The 25528-nt window shown below is 35.8% G+C and overlaps 1 protein-coding gene across 8 annotated transcripts in view; it reads right to left on the reverse strand.

Moving 5' to 3' along the window:
* BCAS3 (BCAS3 microtubule associated cell migration factor) overlaps nt 1-25528 on the reverse strand; it is a 578108-nt gene that overhangs the window by 433649 nt on the left and 118931 nt on the right. For all 8 annotated transcript variants that reach the window (XM_029211565.1, XM_029211568.1, XM_029211573.1 and 5 more), the window contains 2 exons: nt 15841-15948; nt 13751-13827 (listed from right to left, as the gene is read on the reverse strand). In XM_029211565.1, coding sequence (XP_029067398.1) covers nt 13751-13827; nt 15841-15948 — 185 coding nt within the window. The remainder of the gene's footprint in view (nt 1-13750; nt 13828-15840; nt 15949-25528) is intronic.

Consider the following 25528-nt stretch of genomic DNA (forward strand, 5'->3'; position numbering starts at 1 on the left):
TTTGTTACTGCTAGTTTTCATTTCAGCTCCTTCAACTCCATCTACTTTGAGTTTTCTTTTTTCTTTGTTTTTTCGCCACACCGAGCAACCTGTGGGATCTTGGTTCCCTGACCAGGGACTGAACCTGGACCCTCGGCACGGAGTCCTAACCACTAGACCGCCAGGGAATTCCCTGAGTGTTCATTTTTAAAGAAGATGAAGATAATAATCCTAAGAGAAAATCCATATGTCATACAAAATATAAGATATAAGTTTTCTAATGTTTCACTCATTGTTTAAAAACTTTTTTTGTATTTCAGGGTTTAAAGTGGTGTGTTTGGAATGTTTGGATTTCTGGAAAATCAGCTTCTGGGTAACTGTGATGTTACTGTAATCACTGAAGGCATATTATGGACACATATTATGGACATATACGTAGAAAAAAAGGTCCACTAATATAATACAAAGACAACACACCCTAATATATATATCACACAATATTTACATAATAGATTTCATTATGACATCCACACCTAAATGTACTTTTTTCACACCAAAATGTACTTTTATGTAAGTGTATATACATAGACCATATATACTTTCAGAACTGGAGAAATGAGCATAAACACTGTCTATAAGAAAATTTCCCCTTTTAAAATGTCATGAAAAAAAATAACCAAAAAAAAACCAGAAATAAATACCTGTGAATTGTGGCATTACATTAGAGGCAGCTAATCTCCTGAACTTTAAAGTCAACATAATCTAACTCAACCAACTCCGATAACTATTTTGCCTCAACAGATCCTAATAAGTATACCTACCTTCCAAATACTAAAGAATACTAAGAAAAGATGTAGTTTACAATTCTTCATTTCACTTTTTGAGTCAATGTTTTTAGAAAGCTAGTGGATCTCAAGAATTATAGTGTATTGGAATGAAAGCAAATTGTTTTTCTGCTCTCCAAAGAACATTTTACAGCTGGAATCAGCAGACCATCAGCCTCTCAGCACTATCCCAACTTTATAAGCATGACTCCTTTAAAGATTAACCATTGCCTCCAGCTAAACTCTGAAAACAAGTGAAGAAAAAAGAAACAAAAAACAAAAAAAAAAACACAACCCAAACCTCTATAATACTGGGACTAATTCTAACAAGGTTACAGTGTTTGTGAACAAAGTAAAAGAGAACTGGATATTTAAAAATATCAGGTTTCCAAATTTAAATAAAGGTAAAATCCACAAAAAGCATGCTACATGAAGATGATTCCATAACTAAAAGATTCATGAGACTGATGCAATTTTACATGGCATCCTCCCAGAATGTTGGTCCTAGTGGGGAGAAGACCTGAACTCATTTTGAAAAACAAAGGATTTAACTACTCTCTGTAACACCCTGCCTTATTTTTCTTGGAAAAGACAACTCAAAAGATTTCAGACCTTTTTCGAAAAAACAGATGTCTGCATTTATGGTCAATTGGCTTTCAACAACGCTACCAAGACAAGTCAATGGGGAAAGAATAATCCTTTCAACGAATGATGATAGGTCAACTGATATCCGCATGCAAACGAATGAAACTGAACCCTGGCCTCACACTACATACAAAGTCGAAATGAATCAAAGACTAAAGCTAATGTATTAACCTCTTGGAACAAACCATGGTAAACCTTCATAACCATAGGCAATGCTTTCTTAGATATGACACCAAAAGTACAAATGATAAAAGAAAAAAATAGATAAACTTCATCAAAACTAAAATCTTTGTGCTTCAAAGGACACCACCAAGAAAGAGAAAAGACAACTCAGAGAATGGGAGTTGGGCAAAACATATATCTGATAACTGACTTGTATCTAAAATATAAACAGAACTAGTATAACTCAATAAAGACAAATAAATCAATGTAAAATTTGACAAAGAAGATAGAAGATGAGCATATGAAAAGATACTCAGCATCATTAGCCATAAGGAAATGCAAATAAAAAAAAATGGTACTGATGAACCTAGTTGCAGGGCAGGAATAAAGAGGTAGATGTAGAGAATGGACTTGAGGACATGGGGTGGGAGGGCTAAGCTGGGGTGAAGTGAGAGTAGCACCGACATATATACACTACAGAATGTAGAACAGTTGGCTGGTGGGAAGCAGCAGCATAGCACAGGAAAATCGGCTAGGTGCTGTGCGATGACCAAGAGGGGTGGGATAGGGAGGATGAGAGGGAGGCTCAAGAGGGAGGGGATATGGGGACACGTGTATGCAGATGGCCGATTCGCTTTGTTGTGCAACAGAAGCTAACACAGTATTGTGAAGCAATTATACTCCAATAAAGATCTATCAAAAAAAAGTATAAGGGACACTCTTGCACTGCTGGTGGGAATGTAAATTGATATAGCCACTATGGAGAACAGTATGGAGGTTCCTTAAAAAACTACAAACAGAACTACCATACGACCCAGCAATCCCACTACTGGGCATATACCCTGAGAAAACCATAATTCAAAAAGAGTCATGTACCAAAATGTTCATTGCAGCTCTATTTACAATAGCCAGGACACGGAAGGAACCTAAGTGTCCATCAACAGATGAATGGATAAAGAAGATGTGGCACATATATACAATGGAATATTACTCAGCCATAAAAAGAAACGAAACTGAGTTATTTGTAGTGAGGTGGATGGACCTAGAGTCTGTCATACAGAGTGAAGTCAAAAAGAGAAAAACAAATATTGTATGCTAACACATATATATGGAATCTAAGAAAAAAAAAAGGGCATGAAGAACCTAGGGGTACGACGGGAATAAAGACACAGATCTACTAGAGAATGGACTTGAGGATATGGGGAGGGGGAAGGGTAAGCTGTGACAAAGTGAGAGAGTAGCATGGACATATATACACTACCAAACGTAAAATAGCTAGCTAGTGGGAAGCAGCCGCATAGCACAGGGAGATCAGCTCGGTGCTTTGTGACCCACCTAGAGGGGTGGGATAGGGAGGGTGGGAGGGAGGGAGACGCAAGAGGGAAGAGATATGGCAACATATGTATATGTATAACTGATTCACTTTGTTATAAAGCAGAAACTAACATACCATTGTAAAGCAATTATACTCCAATAAAGATAAAAAAAAAGTATAATCAGATACTACTTTGTGAGATACCAACAGGATGGCTATATAATCTTATTAACAATCATTGGTGAGAAACTGGAACCCTCATACACTGCTGGTAGGAATGTAAAATGTGCAGTCACTGTGCCCAACAGCTCTTCAAATAGTTAAGGATAGAATTACCATATGAGGCAGTAATTTGACTCCTGGGTACATACCCAAGAGAAACGAAAACATATCCACACAAATACTTATATCCAAGAGAATCAAAAATAGATGTCCCCATAAAAACCTTTCATTTATGAAAGCATTATTCATAAAACCCCCAAAATGGAAACAAACTAAATGGCCAGCAATAAAAAGAAATGACGTATAATATTCCACTGTCAGGATACACCACAGTTTATCCATTCACACACTGAAGGACACTTTGGTTGCTTCCACTTTTGGCAATGTGAATAAAGCTGCTATAAATATCTGTGTGAAGGCTGTGTGAACATAGTTTTCAACTCCTTTGGTTAAATAACAAGAAGTGAGATTGCTGGACTGTATACTAAGAGTAGGTCTAGTTTTGTAAGAAACTGTCAAATTGTATTCCAAAAGTGGCTGCACCATTTTGCCTGCCCACCAGCAATGAGAGTTCCTGTTGTTCCACAACTCTGACAGCACTGGTGTTCTCAGTGTTTTGGATTTTAGACGTGTGATGGTTATCTCACTGTTTTAATTTGCATTTCTCTGATGACATATAATGTGGAGTATCATATCATATGCTTATTATTCTTTGGTGAGGTGCCTGTCAGAGTCACTGGCCCATTTTTTAATCAGGTTATTTTGTTCTTGCTGAATTTTAAGAGTTCTTTGTATATTTTGGATAACAGCCCATTATTAGGTTTGTCCTCTTTTTTTTTTTTTTTTTTTTTGGAGTATAGTTGATTTACAATGTTGTGTTAGTTTCAGGTGTACAGCAAAGTGAATCAGTTATACATACATATAACCACTCTTTTTTTAGATTCTTTTCCCATATAGGCCATTACAGAGTATTGAGTAGAGTTCCCTGTTCTACTGTGTTGTACAGTAGGTTCTTATTAGTTACCTATTTTATTTTATTTTTGGCTGCGTTGGGTCTTGGTTGCTGTGCATGGGCTTCCTCTAGTTGAGGCGAGCAGGGGCTACTCTTCGTTGCAGTGTGTGGGCTTCTCATTGCGGTGGCTTCTCTTGTTGCGGAACACAGGCTCTAGATGTGCGGGCTTCAGTAGTTGTGGCTCGCGGACTCTAGAGCACAAGCTCAGTAGTTGTGGCACATGGGCCCAGTTGCTCCGTGACATGTGGGACCTTCCCGGACCAGGGCTCGAACCCGTGTCCCCTACATTGGCAGGAGGATTCTTAACCACTGCACCACTAGGGAAGTCCTAGTTATCTATTTTATATATAGTAGTGTATATATGTCAATCCCTATCTCCCAATTTATCCCTGCCCACCTTATCCCGTTAACCATAAGTCTGTCTTCTACATCTGTGACTCTACTTCTGTTTTGTAGAGAAGGTAAGTTCATCTGTACCCCTTTTTTCAGATTCCACATATAAGCAATATCATGATATTTGTCTGTGTCTGACTTAACTTCACTCAGTATGATAATCTCCAGGTCCATCCATGTTGCTGCAAATGGTATTATTTTGTTCTTTTTTTATGGCTGAGTGATACTCCATTGTATATATGTACCACATCTTCTTTATTCCTCTGTTGATGGACATTTAGGTTGCTTCCATGTCCTGCCTATTGTAAATACTGCTACAGTGAACACTGAGGTGCATGTATCTTTTCGAATTATGGTTTTCTCCAGGTATATGCTAGGAGTGGGATTCCTGGGTCATATGGTAGTTCTATTTTTAGTTTTTTAAGGAACCTCCATAGTGGCTGTACCAGTTTACATTCCCACCAAGAGTGTAGGAGGGTTCCCTTTTCTCCACACCCTCTCCAGCATTTATTGTTTGTAGATTTTTTTGATGATGGCCATCGTGACTGGTGTGAGGTGACACCTCATTGTAGTTTTGATTTGCATTTCTCTAATAATTAGCAATGTTGAGCATCTTTTCATGTGCTTTTTGGCATTCTGTATGTCTTCTTTGGAGAAATGTCTATTTAGATCTTCCACCCATTTTTTGATTGGTTTGTTTGTTTTTTTGATATTGAGCTGCATGAGCTGTTTGTATATTTTGGAGATTAATCCCTTGTCAGTTGCTTCGTTGGCAAATATTAATTTGTCTATTACAAATATTTTCTCTCAGTCTGTGGCCTTTCTTCTCATTTTCTTGACATTGTCTTTTGCAGAGCATAAGTTTTGAATTTTAGTGAAGCCCACTTTATCAGTTATTTCTTTTGTGCCTGTGGTGTTGTATCTAAAAAGTCATCACCATACCCAAGGTCATCTAGGTTTACACCTATGTTATCTTCTATAAATCTTATACTTTATGTATTACATTTAGGCCTGTGATATTTTTTGAGTTAATTTTTGTGAAGGATGTATAGTCTGTGTCTAAATTCAGTTTTATGCCCGTGAATGTCCAGTTGTTCAGTACCATTTGTTAAAGAGACTATCTCTGCTCCATCGTGCTACCTCTGCTTCTTCATCAAAGATTTATTTCTGGGCTCTCTATTCTGTTTGTCTATTCTTTTGCCAATGTCACACTGTCTTGATTACTGTAGCTTTATAGTAAATCTTGAAGTTGGGTAACAACATGGAGGAAACATGATATTATTCATTGAAAGAAGCCAATCAGAGAAGGCTACATACTATGATTCCAACTATATGACATTCTAGGAAATGCCATGGTTGCTGGGGGAAACGGGAGGGCAGAGATGAACAGGCAAAGCACAGAAGATTTTTAGGGCAGTGAAAATACTCTGTATGATATTACAATGATGGATATATGTCATTATACATTTACCCAAGCCCACTGATGTACAACACCAAGAGGGAATCCTAAGATAAACAATGGACTCTGAGCGATAATTATGTGTCAGTGTAGGTTCATCAAGTGTAACAAATGTACTACTCTGGTGAGGGATGCTGATAATGGGGGAGAGGGAGACCATGTATGTGTGGGGCTGGGGTGATATGGGAAATTTCTGTGCCTTCTGATTAATTTTGCTGTGAACCTAAAACTGCTCTAAAAAGTATAATCTTCTACTATGTTCAGTGAAAGACACAAGTCACAAAAGACCACACACTGAATGAAGTTCAGAAAGGACTATGAAACCCTCTCCAGAAAGAATAAGCACATAAAATATTAAATATCATTTCAGAGATTTATTTGACCATCTTACTCCTGATTAATGACCCTCTTAAGGTTCCATGAGCTTTGAATTTAAAACTTGATTTTATTTTTGCTTTATTTTTTATGTATATGAAACAGAGTAATGCCATTCAAAGGCTCAAGGGGTTCAATGGGTGGGAATTATGTGCAGAAAATATGAAAATCACGTTAGTTCATGGCATACATGTTATTTAGAGTCCACTTTATACTGAACACCTGCCTGGGCTATGAAAACACCACGGCAGCCTAGTCTGTTGTATATAGATGGGAAACCAAAAGAACAGGGTTTTAACTTGAACTGGTCTTAGATGCCACATTAACCTGCCAATCTCTTCTTATCAATGTTACAAGCTTGCTTAGAAACATAAAAAGAAAGGTTCCTCTTCCCAAAATTAAAAATAATTTTAAAGATCCTTAAAATACATTCCTTATTTGTAATTCACCATTAACATAAATGAAAAATACACATTCTAACCCTAAGACATAACATTAGGATTGTAAGGAATAAATTTTCCTCCTCAAAGTAAAAACAGAAGCCAGTGGAAAGAGTTACTTCCTATGCAATCCTTTGGTCTCTCTGGAGACTTCATATCTGCATTTAAGCTTAAGCACACTGGAAATGACTGCTAATGACATCTATCAGTCTTGGTCTTTTGTTTTCTTAATCATACGTGGGTTTTGGATTTCCACATCAGACAGCTGCTCAAGGCCACCTTTTCTGTACAGCCAAATACGAAGGTGTCTCCTTTCTCATCATATTGGCTGTGTTCCCTTTCCAGTTCTCTATCAGCTCTCTTTACCTGACCCTTCCACCCTTTGGCACAAATTCCCATGGTGCTTTCTCTGATGGACACAGCTGTCTCTACTTATTTTACAGTCTCATCATTGTATTCATACACAACTTAGGCAATCATGATTGTATTACACAAGAGCTTTTCAAACTCTTTTAGAAATTAAATGCTTGCATGAACAAAACAATATCCTCATTAAGAATCTGTCATTCTACATGGGCTTTAGTACTAATTCTTTAATAACTAGAAACCAATCAATGGGGGAAAAAAACTAAATGGGCTACCACGAATGCTATTCTCAGTATGCCTATCAGCTCCCCTGTCCTCCAATCCCTATATCCTGTACTTCTCACTGTCCCAAGCAAAACTGGCTTACAAGCATGGAATAACCCAAATTCAGAGAAACACACATAACCTGTACCATGCTTCTTTCCACCTGCCAAAAGTTTCAGTCTGTTTAAAGGAATGGGGGTGGGGGATGGGGGTGGGGGTTGCAAAAATTAGGGAAAAATAAGCTTATTTAAAGTTAGGAAATGGCTCCATGTGTTCCTTGATTTTAAATATTAAGTCTTGCTCAATTTTGTTTAAAATGTTGATAAAAATCCCTTAAGGTGAAGTTGTATTTCAAAGAAAAGAAGTTAAATTTCTTCATACAAACATGTGTTAAATATCATCAATATCACAAACCTAATAACCCTTGAATAAATCTGGTCTATAGGGTTTTCAAGTAAAGTAAAATAATATGTAACTAAGAATGGTGAGAAAATGGAAGTATGAAATGAGATATATAACTACTATTGGCCAGAGTATTATAGATGAAGGGTTTGGGGAGATCTGCTGTGAAATGCTACAATGAACGGCATTCAGAGTGTGAGGAGAGAAATCACAACTTTTGTTGTTCTTGATGCTTTCTGGACTCTTTTTTTAATGTAAACTATGTATTTAAATATAATATAGATAAAGAAGTACCCAAGTCAACAAAGTAAACATATGCGTGCATAAAAGCAGCACCCAAAACAAAAAACAGGACATTATAGAATCCCAAAAGCCCCTTCTCATACCCCCTTCCAGGTTACGCAGGTGTGTTCTGACAACGATACTAGACATCTATCTTCAAAAGATATTGCTGGATTCTAACACATAGTTTATTACACTTATTTCCATCATTTATCACCAAGAAATGACAGTTGTACTTTTATACTACCCCATTTTTCAACATTTAACATACATTTCAGACTTAAAGAAATCCATACTAAACAGACTTCATGGCATCCTCAAGCCACGAGACCCATTTTACAAGCAGTACAGTCACAGAATAAGTGATAATCCTAATGAATCAGAAATTACTGAAAATTCACTACTGTGGGCTCCACTCCACTTGACCAGGACTTGCTGCATGCCACTTATAAAGCTCCTGACTGCAACACTAGACACACTAGTGATCCTTCCAGATCTCTTCTTCCTATCATGAACAATTCACACAATATGAGGCTAATATTTTAATAATACTTGTTTCAACTGTTCAGTAGTCCAGCAATACAGAGGGAAGCATTTGGGACTATATGGCAAAGATCCTAAAACAATATTAACGTTAAAAAAAAAAAAAAAGCGCACTCATTTTTATCAAACTCAACTGATATTTTGTGCTTCCTAAAGGCTTATAAAACAGAAGCTCCTGCTCCTGAAAGGGGAAACAATACTCCAGATACTGGAGAGATACTCAAGAGCTGATCACTACAAAGGTGTAATTTTCAAATAAACTCATACTTCAGAAAATCTGTGTACTTAACTCCAACATGAGAAAGAAACTTTGTTCATATATGCATTCATATAGTCATTCCTTTAAATACCCACCAAATTTATAATTCCCAGTTTAAACCTATATCACTTTCTCTAGAGATGACTACTGATCCTATATGAATAACTTCCTTCCTTATCTGATAACTTTTGATAGAGTTGTACTACATTCTCAACGCTTTTGGCTAGCTAAACATCTTGGAAAAGAACCACTGATGCTTTGAAAGTAGAAATAGTTGTGATAAATGTTTTCATCTTTAGCAAATTGAGTTTTATTATTGTAAGAACCAAAAATAAGCATCAGAAATATTTTTAAGTTAGCTAGAACAAATGGATATATTATACCTTGCATGACGGACCTACTTCCTTAATCCAAGTCAAGATGAATAACTTCGCTCTCAAGGAAATTACTATATAGCAGCAAAGATAGAACAAGTAGACAGAAGACACATACAATAACATAGAAATTAAGCGTCTTAACAGAGGGAAAAATTACACTATAAAAGCATTCCCAAAGGGTATTGGGTAAAAAAAGAGGTCTGTAATCTAATAAATCTAGGAAATATTGAAATATAGTAAATAAATTTAAACAGATTAAAATGCTAATCACCACTGGCATCCTCCAATAGAAGGCAGCATTTCCTAAGTTTATTTGACCAGGGCATCCTGATTTACACAGCATGTTGAAGGTCTACTGTTCTGTGGATAGATTTTGGGAATTGCTATCTTTGGGGATTTAGAAGAAGGAGAGGCTTCCTTAAACTAAGGGGATCAGGAAATACATCATATAAGAACTAACATCTACACTGGGGCTAGAAAGACATGTTGGATTAAGTCACTCTGGAAAGAGAGACTGCTAGTGAAAAGGCCATTTCAGGCAGGAAAACAGAGCCCTTGCAAAGAACTGAGATTTATGAGTGGCTCAAAGAAAATGTAGCATAAGCAGCATGAAAATGGGTTGTAGAAATAAAGATTTAGCAAGGACACTGGATTTTGATAAAGAAGGTTTTGTATGCCAAAAACCTTGAGAGTTCAGTTGGAAGGAATGTACAAGTTTACATTTGTTGACCACAGTTACATCAAGTAAGGCCTTTGTTCCAATCAAAAGACCTCAGAGTTTAGACGATAAATTATTTGATCAATTGGTAATACAGAAATAATGATTTTGTAAGTTCTTATCATTTAAATATAGATAATAGATTAAATTATATGTCAGGGATATGCTTCAAAATAATTTGGGAAGGGTATAAATGAAAAAGATTGTCCACGAGTTGGTATTTATTGAAACTAGATGATAAATACATGGTGGTTCATTATACTACCGTCTTTAAATAATTGTATATATTTCCGCAAATAATTTTTTTTTAAAAAATAACATTTAGGGACTGTCCTGGTGGCACAGTGGTTAAGAATCCGCCTGTCAATGCGGGAGACACGGGTTCGAGCCCTGGTCCAGGAAGATCCCACATGCCATGGAGCAACTAAGCCCGTGAGCCAAAGCTACTGAGCCCACGTGCCACAACTACTGAAGCCCGCGCGCCTAGAACCCATGCTCCACAACAAGGGTAGACCCCGCCTGCCGCAAACAGAGAAAGCCCGTGTGCAGAAACGAAGACCCAACGCAGCCAATAAATTTTTTTTAAAAAAGAAAAAAGGCATCACAAAAATAACACTCATAGGAAATAAAATGGTATATCTATGGCTTTAGTAATTTAATAAAATGCAATATTTTTGCCATATCACTAAATGACTAATGTTTATCAAATAAGCAAAATGATTGAAAATCAAAGGTTCATTTCACCATTTTAACGTGACTAAAAATTCACCTTTCTACAAGAACTTCAAGATTTCAAGTAAGACTGAAAAGTAAGAAGAATACATACTATAGTCTCTCTTCTTCTGCTTAAAGGTATTTTCACTCTTATTTCCACTATAAATGGTTTAATTGAGAAAGTACAGTAAAATCCCATGAAAATATGAAATTTCTGTAATGTGCCAGTTTCTATATTGATCCTGCCAATTGACTCAAGGGCTTTAGGTACTTTCTGTAAGTTAACCCAAGTCAGGACATTCCAAAAACAAATTCTTCTATTGCAAAATCTCAGACTGCAAAATACTCTCCCAGAAAAGCTGCAAAATCATCAATGTGCAAAAACAAAACTCTCTTAAAAAATAAATTGTAATTATAGCCTACAGTGCATAGGGTTTTGTTTAAATCTTATTTGTAGGTCTTTATTTGAAACAAATATATTTCTATCACCCATTAGTTAAATAACAGACATGCTGGTTGAGACAAATTTCACTCATACATAGATATAAACAATTAAAGATACAGGTTATATCTACATGATTTTATGCAAAATTTAATTAGATCATCTAAGCTTAAAAATTACTATTATAATATAAATATAATATTTACTATTATAATATAAATAATACATTGCCCATTTTCTCCAACCAGAGTATTGTGAAAAGCCTATTTTGATTCCAATGTATCAAAATTATTACAAAGCCTATGTCCTTTGACTCTAACTATGAAATACACAAATCTAATTATTTTAATTCTTTCTTTATAATAAAGTTTAATTTTTTCTTTTAAAATTCTATAGTGGGTATTAATCAATGAAAAATCTATAAGGTTTATTTATCCACTAAAAAAAAACTAGCATTATTATTTATGCTAGTTTTTTTTTAGTGGATAAAGAATAATAATAGTATTATTAACTCTCCATTAGTAACTTACTTACATATATTAACTTCTCTTTAGTAGCTGTGACAACTGACTTTATACCCTACCATTTATTACAGAGAAGAAAACTGAAATCTATTGGCAAGTGTAATATTACTTTCAACATGCACAGCGCAGTAGAGCCCAGTGTTTAAATAAGGTTTAAATTTCAAAACACATATTGTCATTTAAATAAACTATCTTAACAAATAATGATTTGAGAGTTCTCCCCAATTTAACACTCAGCTGAGGCAGCAAGAGCTATCTGTGAGTATAAAATTAAAATGGACCTGCAACAGAGATGTCTAACTTTGCAGAAGCCAACACACACATATCTTTGATTAACGATAAACAACAGAAGACTACTGATAAGATGTAAAGACAAATACTCAGGAAAAACTGGCATCTAAATCTGGCTGAAATATTCATACTCTGTTCTAATTCACTCCTCTGTAGCTCACACACCTGGAAGAAATGGAAAGACTCATACATGATTCCTCTATTTCTCTACTTGTTTCAATTTTAATAGTGAGTGATATAATTATAAGGTAATATATTAATGCATAAGATCTGTAAGAATTAATATGCTAAAACAGGCCATGTAATTTTCAAAGCTTACTATATTATATATATACTACATTTTTGAATGAAGATGTTATTAACAAATGTATGCTCCCCCAAAACTTTTAATTTATAGATAAAACAATAAAAGATCCTTCCTGGTAATCTATATTTAATCATTATTAAAACATCAGTAAATTTCTGATCAGTATGAAATAACTGACTGATAAGTGGGTTAATGTACTCAGTCATTCAAGAAATAGTTAATGAGAGCCTACATTGTGCCAGCCAATGTCCTAGGTGCTAGAGATACTAATGTAAATTTGTAAACGGTGTAAACTTGTGATAAAACAAAAATATATCAATGGACATGATCTCCATTATTATCTCTGTACATCTCTGAGAGAAAAGATTACAAGATCAAGGAGGTGAGTTGTATTCTTCTTCATAGGCTACAAAATGATAAACTATATATTACAATGAATTATTCATGTGTTATATATAGTATAGTATATATTATATAATGTATGCAATAACATATAGACTGCAAGATATTAACAAGAACATGAGCTCTAACCAGAAAGGAATAATGTCTCCTACTCAGAGCTTAATACATGGATTAACATCTGATGAGTAAGTGTGTAAATAGTTCTGATATTTCAGGAGATGCAACAGTATGATTGGGATTCCCTACACATAACAAAAATGAGCTCTGTTCCAACAGAACTATTTCTGCAGCATACACATAACAGATTCTCTGAAAAAACAGCAATAGCTTTGATGGTGAGTGTTAAGAGTTAAAATACGAAAGAGTGAAAACTATTGTTGTACTAGGCTGTAGTAAAAAAGAAAAAATCTAACTCCAGACAAGGCCCCTGTTGGAATTTCCAGCTTGCTGGACTGCCTTGCAAATCTTGGACTTGCCAGCTCCCACAACTGCATGGGCCAATTTTTTAAAAAATAGATCAACTGATCAAACACTCACTCTCTCTGTATGACTGTGTCTGTGTCTGTGTGTGTGTGTGTGTGTGTGTGTGTGTGTGTGTTTGGATCCAGAATCTAGGCTTATTTCTGCAAATCCAGGCAGAGTTGTGACAGGTGGGGGAAAGAAGGAGTGAAAGACTGACATATTTCCCTCATGAATAATAATCCAGTTATGTCCACAAGTATGTTATGTTAATTAAGTAATTTAACAACGTAGCTACACAAATCTAAATTAATCACGACTCAAGGAAAATATATAAGGAAAAGCTGAGGTATACAACAAGGCTTCCACAGTAATGTGAAGAAAATGCACTGTGGGTTGAACACATATACCATAAAATTATATTACTAAATAAGACATCACAGAAACATAAAAATACAGTAACTGAATAAGCATGAAATACTGATGTTATGATTCCAATTAGTCTGCTGATTCTATCAAGTAAGTAGTATAAACTCAATGCATATGATAGGAAATAAATCAAGTTGATACGTACTTGTGACAAAAAATTTTTTTGTGAAAGTACAGCTATCAAAGGCAGCAATTTTCTCCTGCAATACTACGACAAGGATCCTAAAATTAGAGGGAAAAAACCACAAAAGAAAATGTTAATGTGTAATTCTGTAAACTGAACTATAAATAAGTTAAATCATCTAGATTTAAGTAAGTATGTACCAAAGGAATTTTTAAAAATCAAATGCTTCTTAAAGCATATAGGCTAGAAACATCTGCTTCTTAAATGTCAAAATACAGTCACAAAATCCTTAATATGATCAAGATAGACAAGATGAAAGGAAGAAAAGTCACAGGAGAACTACACCTCAAAATAAAATTTCATTTTCATTCATTATAAATCAAATGAACCTACCTTCATTAAGAATGTATGAGATCAATAAACTGCTGGCTATTTACTAAAAGTGTTTTTCCAGTGCTGGCTCAAAGTCATGGAATTAAACATAAAATGGATTTATACAACCTGGCACTTAAAATGATTGCTGAATTTCCCAACACAAGAGCCAAAATGAGAGAGGGAGGGAGGGAGAAAGGGAGAAAGGGAGGGAGGAAGGGAGGGAGGGAGGGAGGGAGGGAGAAAGGAAGCTCAGATAACTATTATTCAACGTAAATGAGACATTTCTGATTATTGAAATATTAAAATTAATCAGAATCTGTATTTCTCCCAAAGTTCAAGATTTATAAATAATTAGGGAAAAGTTATACATTTTCAAAATTAAAATGTATCTGAAATGAAGTTATTTTATAAACTACATTTTAGAGTATTGCTCCTTACAACTGTTGTTAAATATTTAACTACTAGATCCACCCATTTAAAAATGTTGATTTTTAAAATTTATTTAATTAATTAATGTATTTATTTTTGGCTGCATTGGGTCTTCGTTGCTACACATGGCTTTCTCTAGTTGCGGCGAGCCGGGGCTACTCTTCATTGCGGTGCTCGGGCTTCTCACTGCAGTGGCTTCTATTCTTGCAGAGCAAGGGCTCTAGGCACACGGGCTTAAGTAGTTGTGGCTCGTGGGCTCTAGAGCACAGGCTCAGTAGTTGTGGCGCATGGGCTTAGTTGCTCCGCGGCATGTGGATCTTCCTGGACCAGGGCTCAAACCCATGTCTGCTGCACTGGCAGGCGGATTCTTAACCACTGTGCCACCAGGGAAGCCCAAAAATGTTAACTTTTAATAATTTAATATATCACTGGATAATTACATTATCCCAGAAATAACATGAGTATACCTCCTATGTCATATATAATTTTGTTTGATGTTAAGTTTAAATATACATAATAACTAGATCTTCATTATGAATTACACACTATCACTGAACTTTTCTTTGTCCTATTTCATATTTTTGTACTGAATTCAAATATTTTTATCATTAATATCAAAGTCTTGGTCTTTTAGTTTGTATTTGTCAGGTAGTATTTACCCTTCCTTTTACATTCAAACTTTGAGTCACTTTTGAAATATCTCTTTAAAATCTAACCTGAGAGTCTTTTATTATAAAATTTATTTTTTGTTTTCCATGTTCCATGTGTTTGCTCTTTAATGAGATTAATAATTTGCAGCCATGACCTTGATAAGACATTTAGCATCATGGGGCTAGGAAAAATCTAGCTGGTCCCTCTTTTAGCTCCATTGTGAAGTGCAAAAAACTAAGAATATTTAAAAGCCTTTTTTACATTTCAGAAATAAGCTTTGTTTTGATGAATGCTAACAGGAAAATTACATTTCCCATCATAAACCAGTAAACATATAGAAGTACATATATTAAACAAAAAGTTATATATAAAATGTTATGTTATACATATAAAAAGGTTCCTCAAAGCAATATTTAACCTTCATATGTTTGCTCAGGCACTTTTATTCTTTTCCATTTCATTATTTCACTAATGGGTCAAGACAAAAAGTTTGAAAACATTAAGAAATCTTAAGAGCTACTTATATTTGGCAGAATTCCGAAGACATATTTGTGACTTTTTTATTATTATTATATCAAAGTCAATGATAATGGAAATGCACTACGTGCACAGGAGGTATGTTATCTTGCACAAGAAACACCTGAAAAATTGCTTACCTTTTGTTGCAATGGAGATCATAGATAGGTGTTTTAAACTGAATGGACTTGACCATCTCCCCAGTACGAAGTGAATATAAATCCACACAACAGTAAGGTGGACTTGTGCTAAAAAAAAAAAAAAAACCAAAAATATACATACATACATAAATAAACAAATAAATAAAGACAAAAGCCATTATGTTTTAACAGGTGGGAGGGGCAATAAATTTTCTTACTAACATAATACAAGCAAATTGATTTGGACTTTAATCAACAAAATTAGCAATTGCATAATGATGAAATACTGAAAGCTTTCACCCTAAAATCAGGGATTAGAGAAGAACACTTGAAGAATATGGCCACTCTACTCAACACAGTATAGAAGGTATGTGCATAAGAAATTACTACAAGAAAGAAATAAAGCTACAGTTATTTGTGAGAATTTGATTGTATAAGTATAAAACCTAGTAACACAAATTGCAATATATACACAGACAAACCCATAATAAAAGACAAACCATTAATATAAGGGTTAATATGTAGATTGATACAGTTCAACCCTAATCAAGAATCTATCAGAAACGAGACCTCGTTCTAAAATGTACATAAATACGCATTCTAAATGATAAGATTTAAATTATAAAGACATGTGTTCCTTCATACTAGAACAGATGAAGAGATCAATGTTTTCACCTTAAGAAAGTAGGAAAAGAGCAAGTTAAATCAAATGAAAGTGGAATGAGGGAATGAATAAAATACAACAAATCAATGAAACAAAACTTGAGTAAGCAAAAGAAAAAAATAAAAGTAAACCCAATTCCTTGAAATAGATAATTTGAATATTCCAGTATCTATAAAAGAAACCAAACTCATAATTTAAAACTTCTTACAAAGAAATCCTTAAAAATGGCTTCATTTGTAAATTCTACTAATCATTTAAACAAAAAAGTTTAGATATTCTACACAAACTCTTTTATAAGATAGGAGTCACCAACTTATTTTATGAGGCCAGTAACACATGATCCCAAAAATAAATACCTCACAAGAAACTACCGATATATTTATATGTCTCATGAATATACATTAAAAAATCCTCAACAAAAACATTAACAAGTTGGGACTGCCCTGGTGGCGCAGTGGTTAAGAATACACCTGCCGATGCAAGGGACACAGGTTTGAGCCCTGGACCAGGAAGATCCCACGTGCCACAGAGCAACTAAGCCCGTGCACCACAGCTACTGAGCCTGCGCTCTAGAGCCTGCAAGCCACAACTACTGAAGCCTGCGCACCTAGAGCCTGAGCTCCGCCACAAGAGAAGCCACCACAATGAGAAGCCCGTGCACCGCAAAGAAGAATATAGCCCTCGCTCGCTGCAACTAGAGAAGAAAGCCCGCGCGCAGCAATGAAGACTCAACACAGCCAAAAAAAATAAATAGGAAGCAGATCAGGGACCAGGGACCAGAAAAGGAGAGAAGCTACAGAGTACAAAGTGGCATGATGGGTGCCACTTTTAGGGCGATAGAAATGTTGCTGTGTCTTGATTGTGCTAGGGACTTAACACAAGTGCATACAATTGGTGAAAGTGGAGATGGGAGAGAATCTAGTAAAACTTGAACTTGAACTTCAACCTCTAAAATTGACACAAGGCAAAAATTCTTTTCTTAATGTTCCCAACTAATTAATCCAGTCCTCTGCTGAGAAGCAATGAGTTAATAATGAACGAAATCTAACATTTTGCCAGACCAACTGGGAAGGAAAAAACAGCTTGTCACCTTCAATTAGCAGCTCATTATAGCCACGGTACACTAGAAACTTGAATTCTGATCATTTCACTGGCATCCATACAATGTCACAACTGAGATTCTTCCTGCAGAGAGCCTTCAATAGAAGTAGACAAAACAAATGCTGTGAAGGCTCAGTTTAGAATTGAATGAACAAGATTTGGTAGATCTAAAAAGTCTATTTATATATGGAAAAAACCTCTTATTCAATGCCTAATAGAAAAAGATAATTCTTTTAAAATCAGAATTTTCAGAAAGTCACACATTCATAAAGGAGTCATGCTATCTGCCAATAACACAGTTGTGTACACGCCTGACATATCCTTTTGTTCTCTATTTTCTCTTTTTAAAAGCCTTGACTATTTCCCTGGGACACAGCAAGACAATCTTAATTTTCCTCATGGGTAGGCTGATGAGAAAGCTTTCTATAACATCAGCAGAATGCATGCCCCATAACAGAAAGGACGTGTGTTATTCTAAAATATAGAAACAAGCTTTTACTTTGTACTCTAGTATACACCAAGCAGTGTCAAAAGCTGTATACAGAAGTCTTCATTAGATTTCTAGAGCTCAAATGGATTAACATTTTTACAGGTTTGCGCCTGACATTTAAACCTAAAATTGTGACTTCACTTTAAGATAAAACCTAATTAATACTTTAAGGAAAAAAAGTTCACATAGAAATGTAGAGAATCTAATTTAGAATGTAACTGAATCTACTGCAAGCAAAACCAGAGTTGGAAAGAAAAGCAGAAATGACGTAATTTGTATTATTAAATCGTTGGTTAAAGGACTCTAAACTGTGCCCAGGCACCACTGCCTTTCCAACACATAAATATCAACAGGGGTAATATAAAGTTATTTAGTACTTTTAACGATAAATATATAATAGAAATGAATGCAAATTCTCCTTAACTGACCTTCCCTTTACCTATGTAACTTGTTTTATAGTGAGGAACCAGGACATATATTGAAAATTTTTGCATTGCAGCAATCTGTTACCTGCTGTATACATAACCTATACACATAAAGGAAGTTATAAAGCTTTTATTAGCAAAGGACTAATCCTCCCAGATCCAAAGGTATGGAATTTACAGTTCATTTCCGTGAAGAGAGTTGACTACAATTATTTAAAGAGTAAAAAATTTTAAAACTTCCATTACTGAAAGTGAAAAGGTTAAATTAAATATAAAACAAAATAGTTAAACTGGGTTTCCTAAAAGCAAATCCTGAAACTATAGTATAGAAGATAAACCCAAGAAGAAAACACTAAATGTTTTCATCTAAGTATGTTGCCTATTTCATTATTTCTTACTTTCTCTGTAATCCTTCCCATCACATTTTAAAAAAAGTTTTAATATGCTTTATTTTTTAGAGCAGTTTTTGGTTCACAACAAAATTGAGAGGAAGGTACAAAGGTTTTCCATATAGCCTCTGCCCCCATTCATGCACAGTCTACCCCATTATCAACGTCCCCTACCAAAGTGGAACATTTGCTACAACCTATAATGACACAATATAATCACCCAAACTCCATAGTTTTCATTATGGTTCACTCTTGGTGTTGTACATCGTATGGGTTTTGGACAAATTTATAACGACATATATCCAACATTACAGTAGCATACAGAATAGTCAGTCTCACTGCCCTAAAAATCCTTTGTTCTCTGCCTGTGCATCCCTCCTGGCGAACTCTGATCTTCTTACTGTCTTACTGTATTGCCTTTTCCAGAATGTTGTTTGGTTGGAATCATACAGTATGTATACTTTTCAGATTGGCTTCTTTCACTTAGTAATACACGGGGGTTTTTTTTGTTTTTTTTTGTTTTTTTTTTGCGGTACGCGGGCCTCTCACTGTTGTGGCCTCTCCCATCGCGGAGCACAGGCTCCGGACGCGCAGGCTCAGAGGCCATGGCTCACGGGCCCAGCCGCTCCGCGGCATGCGGGATCCTCCCAGACCGGGGCACGAACCCGTGTCCCCTGCACCGGCGGGTGGACTCCCAACCACTGCGCCACCAGGGAAGCCCAGTAATACACTTTTAAAGTTTCCCCCCTTTCTTTTCATGGCTTGATAGCTTTTAGTCCGGAATAGTATTCCATTATCTGGATGTACCACATTTTATTTATCCATTCACCTACTGAAGGACATCTTGGTTACTTCCAAATTCTGGCAATTCTGGATAAAGCTGATATAAACACCTGTGTGCAGTTTTTTGGGCAGACATAACCCCTTCGGGTAAATACTATGCAGGACAATTGTTTGACTATGGTAAAAGTATGTTTAGTTTTGAACAAAACTGCCAAACTGTCTTCCAAAGTGGTTTTACCATTTTGCATTCCTACCAGAAATTAATGAGAGCTCCTGTTGCTCCACTTTACCAGCATTTGATGTATTCAGTGAACTGAATTTTGGCCAGGGGTGTAGTAGTATGTCCTTGTTGTTTCCCTGATGACATATGATATGGAGCACCTTTTCATATGTTTACTTGACATCTGTATATTGTCTTTGAGGTGAGGTCTTTTGCCCAATTTTTAATCAGGTTGTTCATTTTCTTATTTTTGATTTTTAAGAGCTTTGTGTATTTTGGATAACAGTCCTTTATCAGATATGTGTTTTGCAAGTGTTTTCTCCCATCCCAGTCTGTGTTTTTGAAGAGTGGGAGTATGTAATTTTAATGAAGTCCAAGTTTTATTCAGAAAATTGAATCTGTATAGGACAAACCTCAGAAAAATTTCCAGAATGAAGAAGAAATAAGAGATGAAATGAAAGATAGCAGATTAAAAAACTGAATATAGAGATTCAATTTATAAAAATTCATAATCCTGAAGAAATTCTACCTCAAGACTGCAGTATCAGTCTCTACCTGACAGTTTCCAGCCTGCTAGCCTACTCTACTTCTTACCTGCCAGCCCAGTCACATAAGCCAATTCCTTGAAATGAAAATCACATGTGTGTTTCTGTATATGCGTGTGTGTACACTGAGTGATATACCAGGGAATCTAGAATACAGCACACATGCCCAGAGCCAATGCCGGCTCAACAAAGAACTGTGAAGACATTAGTCTTGCATCTCTGGCTGAGCTTTTGACTGCACAAGCCAGAGGTAAAGGCTAGAGCAGAGCTGTAGATGGTATCACTACACACTCAAAGGAGTGTCCCAAACATAGTCTTTACAAAAAGAGTTTGAAAAAGTCAATAAACAGTGTGGGGCTGCAGACCTCAACAAGCAAAACAGCAAACCCTGGGGAGGGGAGGACAATATGACGTTCAGAGTTGCCACATTATGATATTCAAAATGTCCACCAGGGCTTCCCTGGTGGCGCAGTGGTTGGGGGTCCGCCTGCCGATGCAGGGGACACGGGTTCGAGCCCCGGTCTGGGAAGATCCCATATGCCGTGGAGCGGCTGGGCCCGTGAGCCATGTCTGCTGAGCCTGCGCGTCCGGAGCCTGTGCTCCGCAACGGGAGAGGCACAACAGTGAGAGACCCGCGTACTGCAAAAAAAAAAAAAAAAATGTTCACCATTCAACAAAAAATCGCAAGGCACACAAAGAAACAGGAAGGTATAGCCCATACAAAGAACAAAAATAAACTGAGAGAAACTGACACTGAAGAACCTATACAAAGAATTTAAATCAACTTGTCTTATATATGCTCAAAAAGCTAAAAGAAATTATAGACAAAGAAATAAGGGGGAAAGATGAATTCACAAATTGAAAATATCAATAAAGATACTGGTTCCTTATGAAAAAGGAACCACATAGAAATAACAGAACAGTACAATAACTAAAATGAAAAAGGCACTAAAGGTTTCAAAAGTCTATCTGAATATCAGAATAGACCAAAGAAAGAATTCACAAACTTGAAAATAAGATGAGTGAAATTACATATCAGAGTAGCAGAATGAAAAAAATGAAAGAAAAAAAAATGAACACAGCTTAAGATTAACAATATAAATCAACTAAACTCAACAAGCCTATAGAAGACTCTACCCAATAATGGCAGAATACACATTCTTCTTCTACGTTAGCCACAAAACAAGTCTCACTAAATTTAAAAACAATGAAGACAATCTCTCTAACCAAGCTGGAATGACATTACAAATCAAAAGCAGAAGGAAAACTGTAAATTCATGAATATGTGATATTAAACATAGCATATCAAATAATCACCATGTCACAAATATGTGGAATTAAATAATAAACTCTTAACAGTCAACATCACATTAACAGAATGAAAGGGGGAGAAAACAACATGATCATCTCAACCAATACAGAAAAAGCATCTGCCAAAATTCAACACCCTTTCATAATTAAAAAAAAAAAAAAAAAAAAACCACAGCAACAACAAAAAAATACAGGAAACTAGGAACAGAAGGGAACTTCCAAATATGATAAAGGGCATTTGCAAAACACTATACTAAGTGACAAAAGACTGAATGTTTTTCCGCTAATATCTGAAACAAGACAAAGATGCCTACAGTCAACACTGTGTTGAAAGATCTAACCAAAGCAATTAGGCAAGAAAAAGAAACTGAAAACTTCTAAATTGGAAAAGAAATAAAACTATCTCTATTCACAGACAACATGATGCTATATATAGAAAATTCCAAAGAATTCATAAAATAGTACTAGAACTGATAAATTCAGGAAAATTTCAGGGTACAAGATCAACATACATAAACCAGCAATTATCAATCCAAAATAAAAAGTTAAGAAAGCAGTTCTAGTTACAATAGCAATGCAATCTCTATCAACATTCCAATGGCTTTTGCAGAAGTGAAAAGCCAACCTAAAAACAAATGAAGTTGTAAGAGGTCCCAAATAAAAAAGAATTGGAGGACTCACATTACCTGATTTCAAAAATTACAACAAAGCTACATTAATCAAAATACTGTGTTACTGACATCAGACATATAAACCAATGGAATAAAATTCAGAGTCCAGAAATAAACCCATACATCTATGATCAATTAATTTTTGAAAAAGGTACCAAGTATCTTCAACAAATGGTACTGGGAAAACTGAAGTCCACATGCAAAAAAGTTGGACTACTATCTTAAATCATATATAAAAATTAACTCAAAATGTATTAAAGACCTAAATATAAGAGCTAAAACTATACAAGACGAACATATAGGGGTAAATCTTCATGATCTTGGATTTGACAATATTTTCAGATGTGACACCAAAAGCACAAGCAACAGAAGAAAAAAAATTATATTACATCAATATTTAAAACTGTTGTGTGTCAAAGGGCATTATTTTAAAAAGCTAAAAGACAATCAAAAAATAGAAAATATTTGTAAATCATATATCAGATAAGGATCTAGTATCCAAAGTATATTGAGAACTCTTACTATTCAACATCTAGAAGATAAACAACCCAATTACAAAATGAGCACAGGATGTGAATAGACATTTCTCCAAAGAAGATATACAGATGGCCAACAAGTATATGAAAAGATTATCAAAATCACTGATCAGTGTTGAAATGCAAATCAAAACCACAGTGAGATACTACTTCACACCCACTAGGTTTGTTATAACAAAACAATTGAAAAGGAGCATGTATTTGCAAGGATACAGAAAAAGTAAAACCCTGATCCATTACTGGTGGGAATGTAAAATGGTGCAGCTACTGTGAAAAACAGTCTGGCAGTTCCTCAAAAAGCTAAAGATAGAATTACCATATGATCCAGCAATTCCACTCCTAGATGTATACCAAGAAATGAAAGCATGGGGCTTCCCTGGTGGCACAGTGGTTGAGGCTCCGTCTGCCGATGCAGGGGACACGGGTTCGTGCCCCAGTCCGGGAAGATCCCACATGCCACCGAGCGGTTAGGCCCATGAGCCGTGGCCGCTGAGCCTGTGCATCTGGAGCCTGTGCTCCGTAATGGGAGAGGCTACAACGGTGAGAGGCCCATGTACCGCCAAAAAAAAAAAAAAGAAATGAAAGCATATGTCGACAGAAAAACATGTACATGAATATTCATATCAGCATTATTCATAATAACCACAAAGTGGAAACAACCCTATGTCCTTTTTTTTTTTTTTTATTTTTATTTATTTTTTTTTTTGCGGCACGCGGGCCCCTCACCGCTGCGGCCCCTCCCGCCGCGGAGCACAGGCTCCGGACACACAGGCCCAGCAGCCATGGCCCACGGGCCCAGCCGCTCCGCGGCACGCGGGACCCTCCCGGACCGGGGTACGAACCCGCGTCCCCCGCATCGGCAGGCGGACCCCCAACCACTGCGCCACCAGGGAAGCCCCATATGTCCTTTTAAATGATGAATGCATAAACAAACTGTCGTATACACATACAATGTAATATTATTTTGCCTTAAAAAGAAATAAGTTCCAACAATATGGTGTTCTGGAAAAGCAAATCTATAGAGACAGTAAAAAGATCTACTACTACTTCAATAGCATTCAGTTGCCTTTTCACTTACTTATTTGAATATTAAATTTCAGCAGTGTATCTAGAGTCATGATTTACTGCTTACTCTCTCAATCTATCAAACTAATTTCTTTCCTTTAAGTACTATATAGACAATTATGTTAAACTAATACACTTTTAAATAAATTTTTACTATTATAAACTATTCTGAAACAAATGTGAGTGGGCTTCCATTTCTCAGGTTCTTCTGTAACACACTAAAACTGTTGATAACCTTTTATTAAGCCAACATACTTTTATTAGGACAACAGAGAGTCTCCAAATAATAAAACTTTTAAAATGCTAAGCATTAAGTACTTTTAATCAAAAGTTATTTTAATTTTCATTATTTATACCAGTAATTTTTTCTTAATAGGGGTTACACAGTGAAAAGATTTGACCAAAAATACATAACCACATAATTTGGTTGAGTGACTGTCAGAACTCTCAATCCATGACTTCAGTTAGTTTTATATACAGATAATACTATACATGTTGTAAACATTGGGAAATATTCTGACAGTGTGTTTCAGATCCAACAATTACTATTTAAGGGAAGAGTCAGCAATACAGTGAGACCTAATCAAATGAACCACTAAATGGAGCAAGGAGCATGAAATGGTCAAAGAATAGAAATTAAATAAGATCTTTAGGTATGTGCAGTTAAGTATTCCTATTGAAGTACATCTTTCCATAGAAGATGCAATAATCCCTTTTCTAATGTCAAACGCTAGGTTATTAGCATGTAGAAAATGAGGAATGACCTAGGTATCTTGGGCTTTTTGTGAAGACTTAGAATAATGGAAGAATGATGATGGTGACCTTACACTTTATCTTTGAAATTTAAACACTGATTGAAAATGTTGTATTAGATAGGTGCAAACTATCTTTTATGCCTGATAGAAAACAAGAATCACAAATAATATATATTAATCCCCTAAACTTATAACTTTCTATCACAGAGTCACAGAGTCTACTTTTAATTTTTATACTAATTTTTTTCTTAATATTCATATATTTTATTAGAATCATAGCCATTTCTTACCCTAGACAATGTTTTCAAAATAGTTTTTGGGGGGACTTTCCTGGTGGCACAGTGGTTAAGAATCCACCTGCCAATGCAGGGGACACAGGTTCGATCCCTGGTCCGGAAGATCCCATACGCCATGGAGCAACTAAGCTCGTGCGCCACAACTACTGAGCCTGTGCTCTAAAGCCCGCGTGCCACAACTACTGAGCCTGTGCACCACAGCTACTGAAGCCTACAAGCCTAGAGTCCGTGCTCCGCAACATGAGAAGCCACCGCAGTGAGAAGCCCGTGCACCACAGCGAAGAGTAGCCCCCGATCACCACAACTAGAAAGCCTGCACGCAGCAACGAAGACCCAACACAGCCATAAATAAATAAATAAATTGAAAAAAAAAAGTTTTTTTGTAATGCAATACAATAAGCATCACGTTAAAGCAATGTGAGATATGGCTTTTATGA

Source organism: Monodon monoceros, unplaced genomic scaffold (assembly GCF_005190385.1).
Source record: "Monodon monoceros isolate NGI ecotype Baffin Bay Population unplaced genomic scaffold, NGI_Narwhal_1 Super_Scaffold_9, whole genome shotgun sequence".
Lineage (NCBI taxonomy): Eukaryota > Metazoa > Chordata > Mammalia > Artiodactyla > Monodontidae > Monodon > Monodon monoceros.